This window comes from Phyllobates terribilis, unplaced genomic scaffold (genome assembly GCF_046119375.1).
Source record: "Phyllobates terribilis strain yellow unplaced genomic scaffold, ASM4611937v1 Scaffold_11__3_contigs__length_659146591, whole genome shotgun sequence".
Taxonomy (NCBI): domain Eukaryota; kingdom Metazoa; phylum Chordata; class Amphibia; order Anura; family Dendrobatidae; genus Phyllobates; species Phyllobates terribilis.
In genome coordinates this window covers 431,196,086-431,222,138 of record NW_027362771.1, presented here as the reverse complement: position 1 = coordinate 431,222,138, position 26,053 = coordinate 431,196,086, and the positions used below count along the sequence as shown (strand labels likewise).

The 26,053-nt window shown below is 41.9% G+C and overlaps 1 protein-coding gene across 2 annotated transcripts in view; it reads right to left on the bottom strand.

The window, feature by feature from the left end:
- ADAMTSL5 (ADAMTS like 5) overlaps positions 1–26,053 on the bottom strand; it is an 89,321-nt gene that overhangs the window by 8,929 nt on the left and 54,339 nt on the right. For both annotated transcript variants that reach the window (XM_073653184.1, XM_073653183.1), the window contains exons 7-11: positions 25,696–25,819; positions 23,859–23,942; positions 17,546–17,709; positions 14,841–15,009; positions 6,981–7,076 (exon numbers count right to left, since the gene is read on the bottom strand). In XM_073653184.1, coding sequence (XP_073509285.1) covers positions 6,981–7,076; positions 14,841–15,009; positions 17,546–17,709; positions 23,859–23,942; positions 25,696–25,819 — 637 coding nt within the window. The remainder of the gene's footprint in view (positions 1–6,980; positions 7,077–14,840; positions 15,010–17,545; positions 17,710–23,858; positions 23,943–25,695; positions 25,820–26,053) is intronic.

The following is a 26,053-nucleotide window of genomic DNA, read 5'->3' as shown; positions in this document are numbered from 1 at the left end:
CAGCAGAGAAAGGTAAGACTGAGGAGATATTATAAAATGTGCTGTGCTATCTCTGGTCCCCTGACATACAGCAATGTGTACCTACAAGAGGAGACGTAAAACACTGGTGTACATGAAAAGAGTAGTGTCACGGGGATACCGCGACAGAGATGGGCCACAAGATTGTGGCGTCTGGTCACCCGACCTCCTGCACTTGTTACCCATCCTACTAAACAGTGCAGGTTTTCTTTGCTCTGGCATTGCTAGGGTTAATCTGTTCAGTTGATCTCCTGGAGCTATCCATCATGGATTGCCTCAGCTATTTTGTGTTGGACACTCCCTCTGATATATATGCTTGCAACTGGCATTTGGAAATTGCCAGTGATAGTTCATTCTGCCTGGTTTGAAATTGAAGTAGTTGTTTGGTGTTTGGCGTTGGCAGTTGGAGAGTTTTTCTGGAAATTTCTGCGTGGAGTTTGCTTTCGTGTTCATCCTTATTCCTTATCCTCTCCTATTTGGTTTCACCTACCTTACCCTCCCCTGTGTACCACTCTGTAGTTTGGGGAGTGCATTTTGTATGATTGCAGTTTTCATTTATCCCTGTCTGTCTTCCCTAGTCTATCTGGTTAGTGTAATTCTATACACTTTGGCCTCACACCTTCCTGTGAGGGGAAGGGAACAGATAAGGGTAAGACAGGAGCATAGCAAGGCACGTGACCCCGGCGTCCACCATCCGGGGTAACCTGGGGGACATGGATAGACTAGGGAGCCTCCTAGTTTGAGGGACAGGGAAGGAGCCCCTTGCCCCAGGATATCCTGCCACAGGACTGTGACAAGTAGTTGCTTGTGTCAACCAGATTACACCTGAGAAGCTAATTTTAGAACTACACAGCAATAATGTATGAAAAGGATGCCACTGATCTGTGCAAAAGAATCAGTGTATAAGGAGAAAAAAGCTGCACAGATGAAAGTAGCTCACAACCATATATGACAATTATTGGAAACCTTAATTAAATAACAAATCGACACAGACAAACAATTAAATATATTTAAAAATCTACACAAACAAAACAAGGGTGAATAATATTAATTCAAAAACTTGATTAGGCAAGTCCTTCTTTACTTGGGACTTACATGCCTTCTCCGTGTCTTCCTGGTACTAATATCTCCCATTTTGGTGGTCATATACTGCACTTTATTTACAAGTAGCACCTTTGGGTTTACATTTATGTACCCCTACTCTTCTTGCATTGTGTGATTTTCTTCTGCTTCCATTAAATTGCTTGACTACTTGCGGATACAAGTTATATTGATCTGTATCAGACTTTTACATTCCGTATTTTTCGGACTATAAGACGCACCGGACCACAAGACACACCCCAAATTTTGGGATGGAAAATAGGAAAAAGAATAATTTTTATAAGATGAGGGTCCGTCTTATAGTCTGAATAGGTATCTTACTTGGTGGGCAGTGGAGCGGGGGTCACAGGAGGCAGGGTCCTTCAGGAAGTCGGCGGAAGTGGAGGAATGCTGCGGACCCTGGGTGCGAGAAGGCGGTGCTCCAGCAGCAGGGATTTGCGGTGGTGGTGTCGCAGGATCGCAGAGCCCTCCGTTCCCTCCCTCAGGAACAAGGCGGCAGCAGCAGAAGAGGTCGCGATCCTGCTCCACCGCAACTATCCGGTAAGCTATGTTTGGACCATAAGACGGACCCCCCATTTTCCTTGCAAATTTGGGGGGAAAAAGTGTGTCTTATGGTTTGAAAATATAATTAGACTTACCGGTAATTCGCTTTCTAAGACCCTCCACGACAGCACACCTGGAGGTAGCCTCCCCATCCTAATTAGGGACAGGAAAACAAGGTTAAATAGCCCCTCCCTGATACCATCCCCAGTGTTTTCAAAGGACCACACAGTATGAATGCTCTAAATATTTTATTAACACTAAGGATTTTTCCATCAACAAGGAAAGGGCAGGAATTACCCTTGCTGTCGTGGAGGGTCTTAGAAACCAAATTACCGGTAAGTCTAATTCTATTTTCTCCAATTCCCTCCACGACAGCACACCTGGAGTAATACCAAAGAATGAATCTTAGGGAGAGACAATAGCCTGAAGGACTTTCCTTCCAAATGCTAGGTCTTTATTTGAAATTACATCTAATCTATAATGTTTAGCAAAGGTATGGACAGATGACCACGTAGCTGCCCTGCAGATCGGCTCAATGGATGCACTAGCCTTTTCAGCCCAAGAGACAGACATAGCTCTAGTGGAATGCGCTTTCAAGGATTCCGGAGGAGGCAAATCTTGAACTATGTATGTTTCACAAATTGCTTTTTAATCCAATTTGCTAGCATATTTTTTGCAATTTTCTTCCCTTTGTTGGGGCCTCCATATTGAACAAATAAGTTCTGATCCTTCCTCCAAGTTTCAGTCTGACTCAAGTAGTGGATTATAGTCCTTCTTACATCCAATGCGTGGAATTCTTCTTCCTTGCCATTTGATGGATTTTGGCAAAAGGACGGGAGAATTATGGGCTGAGACATGTGAAAATCAGACGACACCTTGGGAAAAAAAGAAGGTTCCAACTGAAGGATGATCCTGTCCTCCAAAATACGACAATAAGGTTCTCTGATGGACAGGGCTTGGATTTCACCCACTCTCCTGGCTGTAGTCAGAGCTATAAGCAATGCTGCTTTCCAAGACAATTTGTCTATGTGTGCCTCAGCTATTAGCTCGAAAGGATGCATCGCTAGGCCTCTAAGAACTATATTGAGATCCCAAGGTGGAATTATTTTAGCTCTTGTTGGATTTATCCGAGAAGCAGCTGTCAAATCTCCTAATCCATCTGTTCTGGGCCAGATCAGTATCAAAATAGTAGCTTAAAGCCGAGACTTGGACCATAAGTGTGCTTGGTCTCAATCCTTTAGACAGACCGTTTCAGCAGGAAGTCCAAGATTCTGGCCATGTCCGGCCGAAAGGGAACTAATGGACAAGGTTCATACCATAGTTTGAAAGCTTTCCAGATTTTTCCATAGATGGAATTCGTGACCTGTTTTTTTCTTTTCTGCAGTGTATGGATCACCTCCACTGAGAAGCCTCCGGCTCTTAAGAGGGCAGTCTCAGAAGCCAAGCCGCTAAAGACAAACTTTGAGGGGCCGGATGGTAGATAGGGCCATGATGCAGCAGATCGCGGATTTGAGGAAGCATCAACGGATCCTCAATTTTTAGACTGTTCAACGCTCCGAACCATGCTCTTTTTGGCCACATTGGAGCTATTAGAATCGTCTGGACTCTTTCGGATCTGATCTTTTGTAAGGTCCTTGGTAGCAACGGAATCGGGGGAAAAGCATATGCGAGTCCGACTTTCCAAGGGTGAGCGAATGCATCTATCCCTGTTGCTGAATCCTCGGGGTCCAAGGAGAAAAAAGCTCTTACTTTCGCGTTTTTCTGGTTCGCAAACAAATCCACCTCTGGAGATCCCCACTTTTGTACAATCATATGAAATATCTTTGAGTTCAGACTCCACTCCCCTGGATGAATGTCTTTCCTGCTCAATAGATCTGCCTAATAGTTGTCGGAGTCCATCAGGTGCAGAGCCGACAAGGATAGTAGATGATGCTCCGCCCAGTGGAAGATCCTTTCTGAGATCATCTGTAATTTCCAGCTTTTGGTACTTCCCTGATGTCTCAAGTGGGTTATGGTTGTTATATTGTCCGAGTAGACCCTGACATGTGACCCCTGAAGTAGAGAATTGGCCGTCCATAGGGTTTCTTCCACCGCTTTCAACTCTCTTAGGTTCGAGGATTGTTTTGCGATTTCTTGTGACCAGACTCCTTGAAAGGCCACGTGGGAGACTACTGCCAAAATCTGGAGGGTCATCTGAAGGTCTTTCTCCAAACTTGGAACTGAGGGAGCCATCACTAAAAAATCATCTAAATAGGGGACGATGCTGATATTCCGCCTTCTTAGACAAGCTACCACCTCTGCCATGATCTTTGTGAATAAAGTAAAAAATTCCGAAGGGGAGTACATTGAACTGAAAATGGAGTACCCTATGATTCTGACTTACGCAAATCTGAGGAATTTCCTGTAGGCCGGGTGAATTGGCACATGCTAGTATGCCTCTTGCAGATCTATTGTTGCCATGACAAATCCTTCCCCAATCAGCGGGATCGTGGACCTTATCGACTCCATCTTGAACATTCTGTATTTCACATATTGGTTGAGATGTTTTAGATTGAGGATTATCCTGTAGGAACCTGAAACCTTTTTCAACAGAAACACTCGAGAATAATGACCTTCTCCTCGTTCCATGCGAGGCACTGGTGATATAACTTCCGAATTTTGAAGATTCTGAAGACCTGTCATTAGGATCTTTTATAATCTTGCAGAAGGTAAGGACGATACTTCTACCCTTCTTGGAGGGTAGGTAGCAAAGTTTATTTCAGCTCCTTCAGCTGCCATTGTGGAAGGAAGCTTGCAATCCTGCCTCCTACCTTCTTGGTGTCATTGTCTGTCTAGCCTTGAACTTTGAAAGATAGTCTTCCCTCTTCCCCATTTTGGGTAACTCCAGCAACCGGTTTTACCCTTGCCTCTATACTGAAATGTTTACTGCAGTTGCTGCTGAGGGGGGAGAAATGGTCTCTTCCTGAAGTTCCTTGAAATCTTCGGCTCTGGCAGAGACTTCTTCTTGTCAGATGCTTTCTCCAACAGCTCGTCCAAGACTGCTCCAAACATATACTCTCCTTTAAACGTGATGGAACAAAGCTTAGACTTTGATGCATTGTCCCCACTCCACATCTTCAACCACAGAGCTCTTCTTGTGGAATTAGATAAGGCTGCCGATCTTGCCGCAATCTTGGCAGACTCCGCTGAGGCATCAGCTAGGAATCCAATGGCTTTTTGTAGCAAAGGAAGAGATGCAAGGAGGTCCTCCCGAGGAGTACCCTTCCAGAGATGTTCTTCTAATTGTTGTAGCCAGAGGAACATGGAACATGCTACACAAGTCGAAGCGATATTCGCCTTCAGGGAAGCCACCGATGTTTCCCATGTCTTCCTCAGCAGACTGTCCATCTTCCTATCCATTAGATCCTTCAACTGGGATGAATCTTCAAAGGGAACGGTTGTCTTCTTTGCTACCCTTGCCACTTGCACATCCACTTTCGGAATTTCCGTCCCTAGTTTAGTAGTATTTTCATCCAGAGGGAATCTATCCTTCATTTCTCCCCTAACACTAAGCCTATTTTTCAGGTGACTCCCATTCATCTATTATCAGACTTCGAATGTTGTCATGCACCATGAACACTAACTTCTTCTTGGATTTCAGACCCCCAAACATCTCGTCCTGAACTGTACGAGTCTTCTTCTCCTCTTCCACCTGCATAGTGTCTCTCACCTGCAACTACAATTCTTCCATATTTTCGGCAGAAAAGTAATACTTCTTATCCTCCTCATGTTCCTCACTTAGAACTCCTTCCTCAGGTTCCTCCATGGATCCAAATTCTTCTGAATCAGCGGTATCCCTAACCATATACTTTCTTTTTTTCGGTGGAGATGGACCCTCAGCTCTGGCTTGCGAAAATGACTGCGAGAAGGAGGCTAGGGAGGATTGTATTTCCTGCCTAACCATTCCCCTGACTTCTTTCATAAAGTTGTTCCTCCTTCACAATGCTGTTAGTACATTTCTGGCATAGGGGTTTCTTATGCCCTGAAGCAAGCTTTTTCCTACAAATGGCACATTTGCGAATTGTAGCATTTTCTCCCACTCTCGGTGCAGGATGCTTGTCTCCCTAAAATTAGAAAGGGGAGATTTTAAAATACAATTTGGGATTCTGCTCAAAAGAGTGGGGAACAACCTTGCCCCCGAATACTGGCTTTGAGACAACAACCTCCATAGCAGCAGAATATTCTGTCCTACCTTAATGGTGTCTTCTCATCTGGGTCTTTTATAGATGAGACCGAGATCCAGCGCCAAATTTACACCAATCAGGTGAAAGATCCTCCATTCCTGAGCCAAAACCACGGTTTCTAGTTTGAATTCCTCGCCGCGGCCCCATGAATTTCACGGTGGAACGCAACCGGAAGTGACGTCCCACAGGCCGAATACCAGACTTCCGGCGCAGCCTGCATGCGTGAAAGAACGCTGCCATGGAGGACAGAAGAGACTCCGGCTGGGGAACTACAGGAGGCCCCCAGCCCCAACCTCACTCAGCTTTACCAGTAGGCGCAGGCGAGTGAGGAGGTCCCGCTCCAGAGGGAACGGGAGCTGCCAGGGAAGGAAGCCTGGAGGCGATCGCTCCCTGCAGCCCGGCACAGGTAAATTTAGTAGGGCCCTGCTCGCCGGCTTCAGCCACCCTAGGTAACCTCTTCATCCCATAGGGACAGGAAAGCACTGGGGATGGTATCGGGGAGGGGCTATTTAACCTCTTGTTTTCCTGTCCCTAATTAGGATCGGGAGGCTACCTCCAGGTAGGGGAGATTGGATTGGAGAAAAATACGGTGTGTGCTGACTGATCATTGTTAATCCAGGGTGACTACAGTGTCTTCATGGCACTTATTCTGGATTATAAGATCCACCCCTATTTTGTTTGTGTATATTTATAAATGTCTTAATTGTTTGTCTGTGTCTATTTGTTATTTAATATTTTTTTCTAATTATTTTATTCATGTGGTTGTGCACAACTTTCATCTGTGCAGCTTTTTTCTTCTTACCATACATCTCTCAGTTTTTAGAGACCTTTTAGGAAAAAAAGTGACCTGATTGGTTGGGATTGGCAAGTACTCCAATTTTCAATCTACCTAATTTAAAAAAAATAAATAAAAATATCCATCCTAGGAAGTGGCAGAGAATGTATATCTAATCACTATCCTGTGCACCACATCACAACCGGTATACATTGATTTAGTTACTATGATGCATTATCCGTAAACATACTGTGGTAAACAAGTCACATAATACATTAATACCATCACTAAAGAAGCAGCACAAGTGTGTCACTATTTACCATCTCTTTTAGATTCATTAATCCTATTCAGCTCTTTGTTGCCCCTTTCATGCCGGGCCTGGGGCGGCCATTTCTTCTCTGTTGTCTGCAGATGCACTGCAATTAATAAAAAAAATAAAAAATTGCAATGTCATCAGCCCTTGTTATTTTGGAAATTTCCAGTATAACCTGTAATCAGAAGTGCTCTGCTGTTACCATCTTATATAAATAAAAATGTAAATGTTCGTTTGTTCAAAGTCTTACATCTCTGAAATTTCTTCACCGATTGCTTTGAAATTTTGACACAATGTGGCATTTGAATAAATGCATGTTTTTATATACCTACTATGTTTTTATATACCAGTTGTTGGACGTAGAAGCAACAGCGAGAGGGGGTGTTACGAGCTCAATCCCAGGCTGACTCTCCCCGACCGCCCAGCATTCTCCCCCCCATAGTGAAATCTCATTCATAAACACTTCTCCCTCTCCTTCATTCGCCCCAGCCGCTGCCTGTGTTCTACTCCTTTTGTGTCCCCCAGCCGCTGCTGCTCATTACCACAACCACCTGAGAGGGGCTCCATTGTGACACCTGACAGCAAGTACCGACCACTTTAGTGACCTTTGCAGAGTACAGGCCTGCAGGGGTCACAGGCTACAGGCTGCCATCATGCCTGCCTGATGGGCACAACTATCAACAGCGCCTGCATTGCCCCATCTGATATATATATATATATATATATATATGTATATAGGTAAAAAAGTAATATACAGTACAGACCAAAAGTTTGGACACACCTTTTCATTTAAAGATTTTTCTGTATTTTCATGACTATGAAAATTGTACATTCACACTGAAGGCATCAAAACTATGAATTAACACATGTGGAATTATATACTTAACAAAAAAGTGTGAAAGAACTGAAAAGATGTCTTATAGTCTAGGTTCTTCAAAGTAGCCACCTTTTGCTTTGATGACTGCTTTGCACACTCTTGGCATTCTCTTGATGAGCTTCAAGAGGTCGTCACCGGAAATGGTTTTCACTTCACAGGTGTGCCCTGTCAGGTTTAATAAGTGGGATTTCTTGACTTATAAATGGGGTTGGGACCATCAGTTGTGTTGTGCAGAAGTCTGGTAGATACACAGCTGATAGTCCTACTGAATAGACTGTTAGAATTTGTATTATGGCAAGAAAAAAGCAGCAAGTAAAGAAAAACGAGTGGCCATCATTACTTTAAGAAATGAAGGTCAGTCAGTGAGAAAAATTGGGCAAACTTTGAAAGTGTCCCCAAGTGCAGTTGCAAAAACCATCAAGCGCTACAAAGAAACTGGCTCACATGAGGACCGCCCCAGGAAAGGAAGACCAAGAGTCACCTCTGCTTCTGAGGATAAGTTTATCCGAGTCACCAGCCTCAGAAATCACAGGTTAACAGCAGCTCAGAGTAGAGACTAGGTCAATGCCACACAGAGTTCTAGCAGCAGACACATCTCTTCAACAACTGTTAAGAGGAGACTTTGTGCAGCAGGCCTTCATTGTAAAATAGCTGCTAGGAAACCACTGCTAAGGACAGGCAACAAGCAGAAGAGACTTGTTTGGGCTAAAGAACACAAGGAATGGACATTAGACCAGTGGAAATCTGTGCTTTGGTCTGATGAGTCCAAATTTGAGATCTTTGGTTCCAACCACCGTGTCTTTGTGCGATGCAGAAAAGGTGAACGGATGGACTCTACATGCCTGGTTCCCACCATGAAGCATGGAAGAGGAGGTGTGATGGTGTGGGGGTGCTTTGCTGGTGACACTGTTGGGGATTTATTCAAAATTGAAGGCATACTGAACCAGCATGGCTACCACAGCATCTTGCAGCGGCATGCTATTCCATCCGGTTTGCGTTTAGTTGGACCATCATTTATTTTTCAACAGGACAATGACCCCAAACACACCTCCAGGCTGTGTAAGGGCTATTTGACCAAGGAGGAGAGTGATGGGGTGCTACGCCAGATGACCTGGCCTCCACAGTCACCAGACCTGAACCCAATCGAGATGGTTTGGGGTGAGTTGGACTGCAGAGTGAAGGCAAAAGGGCCAACAAGTGCTAAGCATCTCTGGGAACTCCTTCAAGATTGTTGGAAGACCATTTCCGGTGACTACCTCTTAAAGCTCATCAAGAGAATACCAAGAGTGTGCAAAGCAGTCATCAAAGCAAAAGGTGGCTACTTTGAAGAACCTAGAATATAAGACATCTTTTCAGTTGTTTCACACTTTTTTGTTAAGTATATAATTCCACATGTGTTAATTCATAGTTTTGATGCCTTCAGTGTGAATGTACAATTTTCATAATCCTGAAAAATCTTTAAATGAGAAGGTGTGTCCAAACTTTTGGTCTCTACTGTATATATATATATTTAAATTAGATAGCTTATATATTATATATATAATCTATATAAATAAAAATGAATGTTGCATTTGAATACAAGCATGTTTTTATATACCAGCTGTTGAACGTAAAAGGAACACATGGTATACCCATCAAAGGTAAAGATGTCCTCATTCTTCAAATTCCTATGATATACCATTTCAATTTAAGACATTGTAATTCCCAATTCGATTGGCGTTTGCAATCACCATCAACAAAGCTCAGGGCCAATCTTTTGAATTGTGCGGTTTAAATCTAGACACAGATTGCTTCTCACATGGACAATTATATGTTGCGTGTTCTAGAGTTGGTAAACCAGACATTCTCTATATCTACACAGACAATGGAACAACAAAAAATAATGTATACCCACAAGCACTGTAAAATTAAATACTTTAGAAACGTGGGCTCTCTCTTTTCTTTCTTTTCCATTTAACCAGACTGAGCCACAGCAACGCGTGGCCGGGTACAGCTAGTACCAAATAAATGGAGAAAGCCAAAGTGACTACATCTTGATCTATGGAGGCAACAGGACTCTTTTCTGGAGACATTTATAGCTTATCCTGTGACGGTGCCATAAATGTGTATGGAGGAAGTAACATTATAATGTCGGGTAAAACAGAGGGTGCCATCAGTTTCAAGAGGCAGAATTTGGGAGACTGTGCTTGGCCTGAAATGGATATTTGGGCGAGTGTCGTGAGAAGATCCCAGTCAGTCCACTGCTCTCAGATAGCCAACTATGTGACGATACCCTAAATTACGCCTACCAAATATGTTCATCTGGATGCCAGGTACAGGCCCGGCATCAGCACCCAGCGCAAGTGAAGGGGCCCTGAGCAGGCGGGGGGCCCACTCATCGCACCCCTGCGCGCTATGGGACTCGCGAATGGTGCGGTGCAGGTACCAGCGCCCGCCATCCCCCGCTTGCTCAGGGCCCCGGTAGCACAATACTTACCTCTCCCCGTGCCTCCGCAGCAGCTCCAGTCTCCTTCTCAGCAGCTCCAGTCTCCGTCGCAGCTGCTGCACTGTGACGTCTCAGGTCAGAGGGCACGGTGACATCTTTCCACCGCGCCCTCTACTGAGCCGTCACAGCACAGAGCGGGAAGACGCCGGTGACACTGAGGAGTCCAGAGCTGCGGCAGCTGGTGAGAAGCGAGGTGAGTATTTGATTTTTTTTTATTTTATATGTATGGAAGCATGGGCATTATATGGGGGAGGGTGGAGAGGTGACATCCTGCATGGGGCATTATATGGGGGCGGTGACAGCCTGCAAGGGGCATTATAGGGGGGGGGAGGTGACAGCCTGCATGGGGCATTATATGGGGAGGAGAGGTGACATCCTGCATGGGGCATTATATGGGGAGGAGAGGTGACATCCTCCATGGGGCATTATATGGGGAGGAGAGGTGACATCCTGCATGGGACATTATATGGGGAGGAGAGGTGATATCCTGCATGGGGCATTATATGGGAAGGAGAGGTGATATCCTGCATGGGGCATTATATGGGGAGGAAAGGTGACATCCTGCATGGGGCATTATATGGGGAGGAGAGGTGACATCCTGCATGGGGCATTATATGGGGAGGAGAGGTGACATCCTGCATGGGGCATTATATGGGGGGAGAGGTGACATCCTGCGTGGGGCATTATATGGGGGGGAGATGTGACATCCTGCATGGGGCATTATATGGGGGGAGAGGTGACATCCAGCATGGGGCATTATATGGGGGGAGAGGTGACATCCTGCATGGGGCATTATATGGGGGGGTGACATCCTGCATGGGGCATTATATGGGGGGAGTGACATCCTGCATGTCAGTATCCTGTATGGAGCGTTATAAGGGGGCCAGTATCCTGTACGGAGCATTATATGGGGGCCATTATCCTGTATGGAGCGTTATATGGGGGCAAGTATCCTGTATGGAGCGTTATAAGGGGGCCAGTATACTGTATGGAGCATTATATGGGGGCCAGTATCCTGTATGGCGCATTATATGGGGGCCAGTATCCTGTATGGAGCGTTATATGGGGGCCAGTATCCTGTATGGAGCGTTATAAGGGGACCAGTATCCTGTATGGAGCGTTATATGGGGGCCAGTATCCTGTATGGAGCATTATATGGAGACCAGTATCCTGTATGGAGTGTTATATAGGGACCAGTATTCTGCATGGAGCATTATATGGAGTCCATTATTCTATATGGGGCCCATAATACTGTATGGAGGACTATGTGGTGCCCATTATACTGAACGGAGGACTATGTAGGGTCATTATTCTGTATGGAGCAATATATGGGGCCCATAATACTGTATGGAGGACTATGTGGTGCCCATAATACTGTATGGAGGACTATATTGTCCGGTCTGCACTGTGCGCTGCGAGGATTCACCGGTTTCTGAGCTTTTGTAGAATTTATAATAGATATCGCTCATGTAGTGTAAGAAGTGAAATCTTTGGCATTGTACTATATATATTTCTCTGCGGTATCTGTGCATCATGAATCGTGGTATGTGTTAAAGGGGCCCACTGAGACTCTTTCGCCCGGGGCCCAGAAAAACCTGGAGCCGGCCCTTGCCGGGTATATCACATAGCCTGCCCAAAACTGATTTCAGGGGCTCCATAACAGGAGCTAATAGTAACAAGCTATTATATATACAGTTGAAACCAGATGTTTACTTACGATATATAAAAAGACACATATGCATGTTTTTATCAATATACGAGTAATCAGAAAAAAATTTTCCTGTTTTAGGTCAATTAGGATTACCATAATTTTTAATATTTGCCAAATTCTATAATAATGAGAGAGAGAGAGAATATTTTACGGCATTTTTATTACTTACTGCAAATTTAAAAATTTACATACACTAAGATTACTATGCCTTTAAACAATTCTAGATGGCCCATATGATGATGTCATGTGTTTGGAAGCTGCTGATAGGTTTATTGGCAACATCTGAGTTAATTAGAGACACACCTGTGGATGTATTTTAATGCACACCTGAAACACACTGCTTCTTTGTGTAGCATCATGGGAAAGGCTAAAGAAATCAGCCAAGATACCAGGAAGAGAATTGTGGGCTTGCACAAGTCTGGCTCCTCCTTAGGTACAATTTCAAGATACCTGACGGTGCCTCGTTCATCTGTACAAACAATTATACGCAAGTACAAACAAGATGGGAATGTCCAGCCATCATATCGCTCGGGAAGGAGACGGGTTCTGTGTCCTAGAGATGAACGTGCTTTGGTCTGACATGTGCATATCAACCCAAAGACAAAAGTAGAAAGACCTTGTGAAGATGATGGCGGAAGCTTGTAAGATTGTGTCAATATCCACAGTGAAACGAGTACTGTATCAACATGGGCTGAAAGGCCACTCTGCCAGGAAGAAGCCATTACTCCAAAAGAAGCATAAAAAAGCCAGATTAATGTTTGCAAACGCACACAGGAACAAAGACCTTAATTTTTGGAGAAATGTCTTGTGGTCTGATGAAACTAAAATTTAACTTTTTGGGCATAATGACCATCATTACGTTTGGAGGAAAAAGGGAGAAGCTTGGAAGCCTAAAAAGACCATCCCAACTGTGAAACATGGGGGTGGCAGCATCATATTGTGGGGTTGTTTTGCTGCAGGAGGGACTGGTGCACTTGACAAAATAGATGGCATCATGAGAAAAGAAGATTATGTGGCAATACTGAAGCAACATCTCAAGACATCAGCCTGGAAGTTAAAGCTTGGGTGGAAATGGGTCTTCCAAATGGACAATGACCCGGAGCATACTGCCAAAATGGTAACAAAGTGGCTTAAGGATAACAAAGTCAATGTTTTGTAGTGGCCATCACAAAGCCCTGATCTCAATCCTATTGAAAATTTATGGGCAAAGATGAAAAGGCAGGTGCGAGCAAGGCGACCTACAAACCTGGATCAGTTACACCAGTTTTGTCAGGAGGAATGGTTCCAAATTCCGACCAACTATTGTGAGAAGCTTGTGGAAGGATATCCCAAACGTTTGACCCAAGTCATTCAGTTTAAGAGCAATGATACCAAATACTAATGAAATGTATGTAAACTTTTGACTTTGCAGTAACTAATAAAAATGTCTTAAAACATTCTCTCTCTCTCATTATTCTGGCATTTGGCAAATATTAAAAATTATGGTAATCCTAATTGACCTAAAACAGGAAAGGTTTATTCTGATTTCATGTCAGATATTGAGAAAAACATTCATATGTGTCTTTTTATATAGTGTATGTAAACGTCTGGTTTCAAATGTATGTAAAAAATGTACAACCAACGTAAAGATGGTCAAATGACAGCAGAATTGAACTACATCTGACCATTAGTCTATGGCTATGCTGAGCGGTACATCGGAAAACCTTTTTTGTGACCTTCAAATTTACCCACTTGGCAGATGCCAAAATCATGATGTAAAAAGCCCATAATTCTTCAAAGATGACCTGGGCTTATTTTACTTCCACTGATCACTTGAGTATTATGGGTTTTTCTTTCTTAAATTCACCATACAGTTCCAAAGATATGGGTCCTTTCATTTAGTGCTAATTTTTATTCACTTTACCAAGGGGGCATGGATCACAAGGTAATTATGCAGAGCAGTCTAAAGACACGCCCCCAGAGAATGCTGTGAGCCACGCCCCCTTGTAAAGACCAATAAATAAGCACTAAATAAAATGGACCATATCTCTGGGACTATATGATGAATTAAGAAAAAACGGATATGAAAACGGCATACTCAGGGGAGCAGCAGGAATAAAATAAGACAGGTCCTCTTTAAAGCCATGTACACACTGATAACTGGAGCAGTGTATCATATCTATAGATGTTCAGATATGTCGTTTGTCAGCAGTGTACATCAGTGATGTTTAATGACAGATGTTTAGGAATGTTGTATATACAGTATGAAAGGAAACAAGATGATAGATTGAACCCTCTGTGTAGGACATCAGTATACAAGCTATGATTTTTATCATGTAAGTGAATATTGTGGGAGGTAAAATGGGAATGAGCACATACAACCGTCACGTCCAGTCAGTTCACATCTAATGATCTTGTGTCTTTCAAAAAATCTCTGAAATAGAAAACTAAGCAGTCATAGATTTTACATCTGCTCTCGGGTTCATTAACAGCTGTCATCAGACTCCACATCATCTAGTACATTCATTTTCATATACTGTTATTCAAAACAACGTCAACTGCATGAAGAGAGCACAAGATGCCTATACTGAACATGGAAGCAATCCATAATAATATCAGATTATTCAGGCAGAAGGCATCTTTAGGATGAACCAGCAGGATACATGGTAACCCTCTAGGCAATGCTATCTAGGTATAAAAAAATATGCAAATAGCATGTCAAAGTAAAAGTCAGTGGCACGGAGAGTCCGTTTTTCTTCTTTGAGAAGATAAATATTTGCTGAAAGAAGAGCCCCTGCAATGCCACTCCGCTTACCACGATGTACTGTAGGTGCTGGACCTGGAGTGGTAGAAGGAAGGGTTGGAGATAGGGCTGTTTCCACAGTTTCTTGTAAGGAGCTACGGTCTCTCTGGTGGTTGACATAGTAATTCTTAGGAAGCCAATATTCATATTCTATGCCTGAATTCTGCTCCGTGAAAAGGACCTAGAAAATGAAAAAAATCATCATTAACCATCATATTTTGCAATACAAGGGGGCCATACAAATTACAGTAGTTTCAACCAAACCCACCATTTTTAGGAAGTCTGACCATCCATCTACTGTGTATAGAGGCCTTCTGACTCACCCGCTACATATGTCTGCGAAAAGAAGGAAGGGTATGTTGAATTTCAACATCCAATCCTTTTGTTTTCAAGCTGTCACTAGAAGGGTCTTCTAGCAGTGGCCAATTCCCCCTCTTGTCATTGAACTGAGCAAGCGTGTTTATGGGTGGGTCATCGGCAATGGCAGTCAGCCAGACGGACCTTCAGCCAAGAGCTACAGTATGTTCATAATGTATGGACACTGCATATTGGAATCTTCTCTTGTGGTTTTATATCTGCTTCTTTCCTTGTGGTTTTCAGACAATGACAACAGGTAGCAGCTGCAATTAGCTCTTATAGGAGTAGTTGCCACAAATGTTTGATTCCTGAATAGATAAGCTTAAGTATTGTCTAAAAAGATACATTTTCCATATGAATCTGGAAAAAACTTATGACACACTAAAAATATTTTTACAGGGCTTGATGCGATAATAATGCTTCAGATGGATGTGAACTGAGAAGCAGATCTCACAGAAGCTGCACAATCTTTCCCATGGCTGCAGCAAACTCAAGTTTAACAACAATTGATTACAAATTTACTATCATATTGTTTTACTGTGCTCAATTGACAATTAGGAGATTGAAAGATTAATAATAATAATAATAATAATAATAAATATATAGCTGAGCTCTCACTGACCTGCTTGGACGATCCCAGCAGTTTAACAATTTAATGTAAGTCTTTCAAACACAAGACCAGCCCATTCCTTCATTACTAAGAAATCAGCATTTGAATTGATATGCAAAGACTGAAGGCTCTGTCACTCCAGCTCTATTCCCCACCAAGCGTCCCCTCCTCCTGCTTGACTGATGACTCCTTTGCCTGAAGTCACACAATACAGAGGCTTGTCAATCTAGCAAGAAGAACTGGTGCTGGACGCGCAATAGAGCTGGAGTGTCAGATTTACAATAGCTCTCCAAGTTCACTTGCCATTAAAACGCTGATTTCTCAGCAATGGACATGTAAAGGAATTGCTGGGCTTGTCTTTGAAAGAGTTACATGCACATATAAATAGTTGGTGAGTGAAATCCTGCTGACAGATTCCCTTTAAGGCCAAATTAGGCATGGTCCATAAAGGGTTAAATAATACAAGAATATAGTGACCAAATAATATATCCATATAATGTTTAAATATGACTGCAATACAATATTGTTAGGTATATCACTAGAATTATTTAAAGAAGCACTCCTATCAAAGTATGTATCCTCTTAATATATTGCAGTCATTATATTATACAATTGCTCACTTTGCCTTTCAACCCATCTAATTCTTCTCCTTTCTCTGCAATATGTAGAAACAGGAAGTCTCTTGTCCCTGCATTTATCATTCCCTTCTTCAACTCTTGACCCAGGTGCTCCACTCCTCCCCCCTCTGCCAAGGACTTTTGCAGTGACTCATACAGGGAAAATTGACCTCCTGCTTCTACATAGAGCTTAGAAGGATTCAGCTTGTCAGTTTTTAATCACGTGATGTCATAGGCCTAATGGAAGAGAGAAGAATTAGCTGGGTAGAAAGGCAAAATTAGCAATTGTAAGTACACAGAGCTATATAAAATGATGATTGCGATATATTAGGAGGATAAAAACTTTGATAGGAGGATGAGGAGTGCTTCTTTAAATAGGAAATCTTTCCACTGCAATGGTGAGGATTCTGGACGATGTGAATTCCACTCTAAACATGCGGTTATGTTGAATTTTAATATGTTAACATTGTTGGATTTTATCTGTTAATATCGTTCAGTAGTGCTAAACCCAGTGTCCCAGGTTGATGGTGGTGGCTCTTAGCAGGGATGGCTGACACGCTCTCTGCAACTGAGAAATTCCCATTCCCCTAAGTGCACTCTGACACTGACTTAGTCAGGCATTTTGACAGTTTAGATTTCCAGTCCAGATCTGGCTTTACACAGTTGTATATAAAAACATATCACATAATAAGATACTAAAATAGCCGCCTCTTTATTTTTTGTCAGGTTATTCCAGATTTGCGAGCAGATGTCTGCAGGGGATTATCAAATACCGGTGTTATTTTTGTTGTTAGTTGCCTGGAAACATTCTTCTACATAATGGATTATTATGGCATGTGACGTTTTGGTTTGATTTAGGGTTTTGTTTCTGCTTTCTTATCTATCAGCTGATAATTAATTTACGTAACATATGGCTATTTTAGACACTGCACTTTAGTTCATGTCAAAATGGTATGAGTGAATGGATTAAAGGTTTCAGATACTGCGTTGAAACATGTTGTACTTCTCAGTAACTGTATATCATGGTCTGATAATAAAACAGTGGACGTGTTGCTTTTAGGTTATTACATCCACTATATTACTGTTGATAGCAAAACTTAGGAAAATAATAACAATACATACAAAACACTCACCATGACATGCAAATCCTCATCAGTTGGTCCTGTGGCCTCAAACGTTTCCTGGTTGTCAGCGGAGCGCTTGTACTGGACCTTGGTTCCAGCCACATTGAATTCTCCAGGGTAATTAATAGCCCAGTTGCCATTGATGACATAATGGTAATTTCTATTTCTCAAAGCTATTTAAAAAAAAAAAGGTAAGTGTAAAGTGAGAGCGAAACGTAACAGGGGGAGATTACAAAACACACATTCCACAGCTCACTTAATAACCCAACCGAAGATGAGGTCTGGCTCCACAGAGTGCTGGGCAGAGCAGTGTTACCTCATTTTACTAGTCTCTGTAAAATAATGCTGATACTAATGAATATAAATGCACCATCATATTTTATTACCAATGATTAAGTAATACATTAAGTTATAATCTAACTAGACTATTAAAAAGCAAACTTTATGGTCTGAACATGTTGGATGACACAGGTGCCCAATTTACTCAGTTCTCGGGAGAATACAACTAACAACAAACGGATTTATCTTTACATTTCAGCACCCAAAGAATAACTACAAAGAAACCTTAGCTCTGAGGATATATACAACCACTAGTTTATTAACCCAAAATGCCAGTCATACTTCAAAAATAAAAACAACTAGGAGGCTGCCTGCTCTGTTCTGAGGCCATTTGACTTTTTGAATGTGAAATTTGCTTAAATAATTAGTGGACGCCATATTGCATTTGGGGAGCCTTTGATGTGCCTAAACAGTGGAAACCCCTCACAAGTGATCCCATTTTGGAAACTAGACCCCTCAGGGAACTTATCTAGATGTGTTGTTAGCACCCTGAACCCCCAGGTGCTTCATAGAAGTTTATAACATTGACCCGTAAAAATAAAATTTTCACATTTTTCCACCAAAAATATTTTTCAGCCTCCAATTTTGCATTTTCATAAGGGTAACAGGAGAAATTGCACCACGCAATTTTTTTGGCCGCGAAGCATATGGGGCGGAGACTCGAGCATGTCACTCGAGCCCCTGCTATACTCGGTGCATACCCGAGCACCCGATGCAAACTCCAGTAGCGAGCACTTGCGCTCAACACTAGTCGCCATATCATCGTCATTTTTTTTCCTTTACTTCTGAAAAAAATCCTTAACCCAACCCTAACCCTAGCCCAACCCTAACCCTAGCACAACCCTAAAGCCCAGGGCGCAGATATGTATTAGTACACCTTGGGCCGGAAAGGGGTTAAAGTAGGATATTTGCTCATTTGTTTCCTACGTTCTGTCTATTAAGTGGCCATAGTGTGAATATACACCTACACATTACACTTACTGTACACCAACATGTGTACAGGCCCATTTCTTGGGTTCTGTTTTTGTTTTGTGTACATTCAGGGTGTGGCTCCCCCTGTTTGGGCTGTGTATTCACTATATATAGCTCTCCATGGGCAGGTGTTGAAACAGTCAGTTCTGGGTCCTACTCTGCCTCAAACTATGTTGAGGTTTGCTGGCACATAGTGAAGTGAAAAACGAGAGTTAGTGGCCATCTTGATTGGGTACACCTTGTCGCGGTGGGATGACTTTTACGCTCTTTTGATCAAAACAGTGTCAACTAAGTGCCCTATGTTATTTACATGTATTATTACTACTCATTTGTTTTTATTCTAAATTACCCCTAGATATAAAGCAGCAAATTTATGTTTCCCGTCTTTTCTGTTATTTTAATAGGGAAAATATCAAATACCACAACTTTCTATTGTTTTGAAACCTACAAATCACAGATAATATACTTGTACTGAAACAGTCAAGGAGCAAACAAAAAAATAAAGTCTTATTTTTTGTTTGCTCTCTTGACAGTTTAATTACAGATGTTCTACTGTGGTTTTGTAATGGTTTTCTTTTTTGCACGCAGCTTCATGTTCTTGGCAAGTTTTCTGATAAAGATTAAAGAAATTTCCTAATCAAGAGCCAAAGACAAACTAAACATGAACAAAAACAAACAGAATGTTACAATTATCAAGCTGAGACTTTGTGTTGTCAGTCTGAAGGTGCGATCTCGTCACCACAACATATTCTTAAAGGGATTGGCCATGAAAGTTTCCAGCAACAACTCACAATGGTCTAAAATACCAAAAAGCATAATTGTCATCTTAATAATTCTCTGCTGCTTTCATGCCAACACTAACCTGGTCCCTTGCTAGGCTCTGATGGGTGTGACACGTGACCGCTGCACCCAATCACTGCTAACTGTTGTGACCTCAGTGGTGTCAACACGGTAGACCAGGGAAGCAGCAGCAAGGAATAAGTAAGATATGCATCTCTTTGTTTTTTTTTATTATGTTTTTTTAGGCCACATTGGGTATTAAACCAATTTGATCACACTTTTTTCTACTGCATGAATATTTGTAACTTAAGTGCAAACACGTTTCCTATAATTAGACAAAACCCAAGACAAAAACAAAATGAGCAAATATCCTGCAGTAAATAAATGAATAGCAGTAGTGAATGAAAATAATATAACATACTTGGTTAACATAATTTTGATCAAAAAACATAAAAGCCATCCCACCACGTCACGGTGACCCTATTCAGGACTGTCCTAACCTCTAGTATTAAAACCTTACCATGTGTCTAATGACGTATGTGTGAGTAATGGCCGACAAGGCTCTTGGGTTTTGTCTGTTTTGTGGCCAGTGTGTCTTGAGTTTTGTCTGTTTAGTGGTCATTGTTAACATACACTTACATGCTGCATGCACACCAACTTATATTCCAGTTCATTGCTTTTGGTTTATATTTCCTATAATTGTAAAGCAATGTGAATTGACCAACTAATGACATGACTTAACAATCAAGAGGATGTACAAATTCCAGTGCAAACATGGTGCCAGTGATGAGGCAATGACTAAGATATACGTGTGATGATTGATAATCTGTCTTATACATAACTAGGGGAGCTCAGGTTTCCATACATAGCATTCAACACATATGAAGGCAGAAAAACAGACCTCATTCCCAAGAGGAAAGAAACAGCACGAGCAGATGTAATAGAAGGCTGAATAAATTAGATCCGCCTCTCTTAGGCTGATTCTTGGGCAAGATGTTACCTGTCTATGTAGCAAGTCCAATGAACAGATAAGAATACGTTTTCGTAAAAAAGCCAGAGGGCTCTGAAATGCCTCCTAATGAGATATTTCAGCTCAGATTAAACACAAGCTTTCCTTGATTATTTTGGGAAAGTATGTAATTCTTTTTCCATGACATGTATCTGAGATAAAACTATGTGTCCAACTGTAGGTTTCTAGATTGAAGAAAATAATGAGGCCCCTCTTGAAGGGTAGATGAAAGAGCCAGTTGTAGGGGAAGTTAAAGAGGCATGTTATGACAATATGATTCTTAAGGATTTACAGCAGTGTCAAGAACTCCTCATCCACTGACATACCATTACACCCATCTTTATTTTACATTTTAATTATTGTGCTGTCAGTGGGTGAATGAACTGGTTGAAATACCCCAGGGAAAATATTAAAGTCATACGCCCCTTTACAACAATACTTTATAATATGCCAAGTTGTTTCCCCAAGTCATTGGTGGACCAACTAACATTTACCAATCAATTTTAATGGAATGAGTGACTTTTTCATGCTTCTCTATCTAAAATATCTAAAATAGATCTTTATCAAACCAACAATATAATAAAAACTCATTTTAAGTTCTGTATCAATTCCTCACCATATTCAAGATCTCTGCTTGCTTTCTATGAATGTGGAAGTTCTTGTTATAATACAGAGGCTGAAGCCAGATCAGATTTAAGATAACAAGCCCTGCACCGGGATGAGAACGAGTTTCTTGACAGCAATAAGAGATCTTGTAAATGGTTGGAGACTAATTCAACAAGTTATACCAAGAAAACCATAGAACTTTTCATTATGCAATAGCAAAGCAGTACTTCTAAGAAGCTGGGAAACTGATCTTGTAAACAGGATGCTATTTGTAGCACAGAAAACAACGTTAGTTAACTCCATGTAAACTGCAAGCTACAAGATCTGAGAGGTACACTGGGAGGTCTTGAAAATTCCTTTATAGGAAAAGGTTGCATCATGCATGATCACATACAACTTTGAGAAATGCCAAAAACTGTTTGTATTGCACTTTATAATTTGTATTCAAATGTGTTCCGTTAATACTGAAAATAAGTTCCAAAGATAAAAATGCTGGAATGCTCTGGCAATCCAGGGTTTATGTCCAACCTATTAGGGCATAATGAACAAATAAGGCTGGGTTTTCAAGTTCATTTATATTTATACATTTAATAAGCAAGCAATCTGCCATGAATTTTTAATAGTACAGCTGAAGGCTGCTACAACTGTTACGCATGTGTCCTGGATCCTTGCTTTGCTTCCTTCACCCCGGTCCGCTAAACTCCCCATGTCAGGCTTTGCAAATGGCTCGGCATGCTCCCATGTGAGCATCAGCCCAGGCCTATATAAGGCTCACCGATACACATCATTGTGTCTTGTAATTGCATTAAGACATCTGTGTTGCTGGACCTTGGTTTGCTACACACCTCCTCCAGTACTCCGCCTGCCTGCCGTATCCTGAAGTCCTCCGCCTGCCTGCAGTTTCCTGATGTCCTCCGCCTGCCTGCAGTTTCCTGACGTCCTCCGCCTGCCTGCAGTTTCCTGACGTCCTCCGCCTGCCTGCAGTTTCCTGACGTCCTCCGCCTGCCTGCAGTTTCCTGACGTCCTCCGCCTGCCTGCAGTTTCCTGACGTCCTCCGCCTGCCTGCAGTTTCCTGACGTCCTCCGCCTGCCTGCAGTTTCCTGACGTCCTCCGCCTGCCTGCAGTTTCCTGACGTCCTCCGTCTGCCTGCAGTTTCCTGACGTCCTCCGCCTGTCTGCCGTTTCTGGACGTCCTCCGCCTGCAGTTTCCTGATGCCTGCCTGCGGTTTCCTACATCCTGCCTACCTGCCTGAGGTCTCCTTTCCCTTGGCTGTCAGCGTCCCGCGCCTGTGGTTCGTGTACATCCGGACCTTGGGCTTGGTGAATTTACCTCATGTAGTGAGCCCAACAGCAACTTTTTTGAAGTGTCCACACCATGCCCTTTGCTTCGTGGGACCTCAGCCTAAAGATGGTGGTTTATGATCTAGATGGTGGTTTATGATCTGGACTCCAATTTATTAACTAGAATCTAGTGCAGTTCTTTGCATTTGAGGTCAGGTGACACTTATAAAATTTATTGAAAGCCAGTTGGTTTCAGTTGTAAATAATGCTTTATCTTAAAGCTATGTTTGCATTACGTTCAAGGTATGCGTTTGTGGCTTTGTCAGGGTTTCTGTCTGAAAGTCCTGAAAAAACAGATTCAGATGGGAACCACCAACGGAGCTATTCTTAATAATGAGGCAGACAGTCACTTTGTGCTTCATCTAGCCTCTGTTCCAGTAGTATACGCCTTCTTTAATTGAGCACAAAAGCGTGGTAGACCGTGATTTTATGCTCCTCTAAAAAGAAGAACCCTGCCAGAATAGAGGCGAGCGGGAACACAAGTGGCTCAGTCTGCCTCATAGTGAATGATTCCATTAGGTGATTCCTGTCCAAATCCTGTTTTTCAGGGCTTCAGACAGAAGCCCCCCAATGGGGCCACAAACAGTCTAAAAGCAGCTATGGATAAACACAGCAGTCAGCAAGTTTCAGGGGGTCTTTCAATCTGACATGAGCCTGTGCAAAATGAAATGCTTAGGTCAACCAAGCAGTGATGGGTGCTTAGTAGGCTAGCATGTGCATTTTATTCCCATGTACAACAATGTTAAATGCCTTCTAAAATAGACCTTCAGCCCATGAGAGTGTTACTATCATATATCAAATCTTCAATGACCAGTTAGCAGCCAGTAGTCTGCAGGATTTTTGCAATACAGGATTTTCCAAAATGTCATTATTAGAATAGCTCTCTTGCTAAAAAAAACAAAAAAAAACTTCAATTCATCTTTGTATGTTTTTAATTATTGAAACTGTCTTATTTTCATCAAGTCTCCATCTGCTGCCACTTAAAGGGAATCTATCAATAGGATCAACCCTCCTAAGCCAGGTATATGGACATGAAAGTCATGGAAAGTTGAATAAAAAGATACTTTGATATCTGCGATCCGATGTCTTATTCCAGAGAAATCCATGTTTTTCTTATATGTAAATAAGCTTCAATATGTGCAAAATTTAAAGAGAACATCTGGTTACTGTGCTAATGTGACAAATAAGATATCATAAAGTTGTGTAGTAGACATGCGCCGGCCTCAGTCCCTGGACATCCACGTACCTGAAGCATTCTCTCGTAGCCTGTACTTACCTAGATAATTATTGCTCTTGTCAGTCACCCTGATGTTAGTGGCACCTGCAGGGATCATGGTTACTTCATTGTATCCAAATAGCCCTAAAATCACAATAATGAAGAACACTGAGTCCTGCCCAAAACATAAGAACCATTTTAACGAGGTGAAACACTATCCCTCTCCCCTCAGGCCTGTCATTTTACTGACTGGAGATACTAGAAAGATTTCGATGGGCAGACACCACCATGGTACAGGGGTTAATAAAACACAGAGCTGATGCGCACTTAGTGACTTGTGTGTATTGGAACATGAATGTAAAGAATTCCATTTACTAAGACCGAGAAGAACATGATTGTTCTCAGCTGTTTCCCGTGCGCCATAACCGGCCAAGTTTCTATACACTGGTATATCTGCATGTTTATTTTTTATTTTGGATCCCTCACATTAACAGTAAAGACTGAATCTGAAATAAGTAACACGTCAGTAAAATAAATTATACTACTATATAATATATATTTTTATTAAAAGTAATGTCTCCCAATGATGGACAGACATTTCCCTTGGAAAAGCTGCCACTGTTCAGGCAGTATGGCATTACATGGTGTCCGGTCAAATAATAGGCATTAATTTAACACATGGATTGGCCAAGGAAGCTGCTGAAACATAAGGTTTCTCTACTCTGGCTTAGAGAACAGGGTGACATCAAGCCCCATGACATCAGCATATGGCATTTGTCCTCCTTTGCTCATCCTGAATTATAAATAGTTTTTTGTATTTCCATAAAAAGTGCCACATCTGTACATGTCTGCGTTTAGGACTGCAGTTCAGCTCAATGCACTATAAATGGCTCCAATTGTTGCGGACTCAAGCCGTTCTATTATTACATGGACAGTCATTCATCCGAATAGCCATTACATAATGGGAAAATGCAAGTAAAATGCAGAGCTTGCCACAGTTGTCTCTCGAAAAATTGACCTTTTGTTGAAGATGCCAGCAGAAGGAAAATTGCCTTGGCCAATGTATTCTTGGACTTGTAACCTTGAGATTGTTGATATTGTTCAACAATTTTGGTTCTCAAGTCCTCAGACAGTTCTCTTGTCCTCTTTCTGTTCTCCATGCTTAGTGTGGCACACACAGACACACATTACAAATATTGAGTCAACTTCTCCTCTTTATATCTGGTTTCAGGTGTGATTTTCATATTGCCCACACGTGTTACTTGACACGGGTGAGTTTGAACGAGCATCACATGATTGAAACAAAGTTGTTTACCCACAATTTTGGAAAGGTGCCAACAATTTTGTCTGGCCCATTTTTGGGGTGTTGTGTGAAATTATGTCCAATTTGCCTTTTCTTCTCTCTTTTATTTTTTGTGTTGTTCCAATACTCACAAAGGAAATAAAAGTGTATAACAAAACATGTGCAATTGCAATAATTTTCGGGGAGAAATATTTCATTTTCTGGAACAATTTCAAGGGTGTAATACAACATATTCAATAGTACAGTGATAAGTGGTGTAACCACTAACAAATTCTCCTTCGTTTTTCTTAAATTATCCTCACATAAAATGTATTTTTAGTGTTATTCTGTGCCAGTTTGATCTATGATAGAATATCTGATCCCCAGCTTTGGAGTGTTCCAACAATAATTGTGAATGTGAATGAGACCATACTAAGAATCAGACACCACTGACATTACTTGGTTGAGTGCATGAATTAGACTCTGACCTATTTAACCCAATATAGAAACATTGATAAATCAGCTACTGTGAGCGCCATATCTCTGTTCTGTCCCTGATGTCTGGCCTGGCAGTGTGACCTGTGCCCATTGATGTAAGTGCAGCATGACAATTACCAGAAGCTGGGTACTTTGTAGTGTAGATATTGCGATGGTGTTGGCAGGATACATTTTGTCCTCCGCAAACCCCACAGATATCAGTCATCTTTTCAGACCCAAGTATGAAATCACAACCGACTTGCTGGGAAAGCAAAGACAGAACAAAATTGTGTCCTTAAAATAATCTTAGCAGAAGATCTCTTATAATGTCACTATATAAAGAGTCACCTCTAAATGTTCTAAAAGGGCTATTCCAAAACTGTGCAAATCATCATTTATCACTTATTCATTATAAAGATGGCTGGACCGCACACTGCATGTACTTTTTACCTTTTGTGTCATCCCTACTTCCTTATAGATTGTAAGCTCTTGTGAT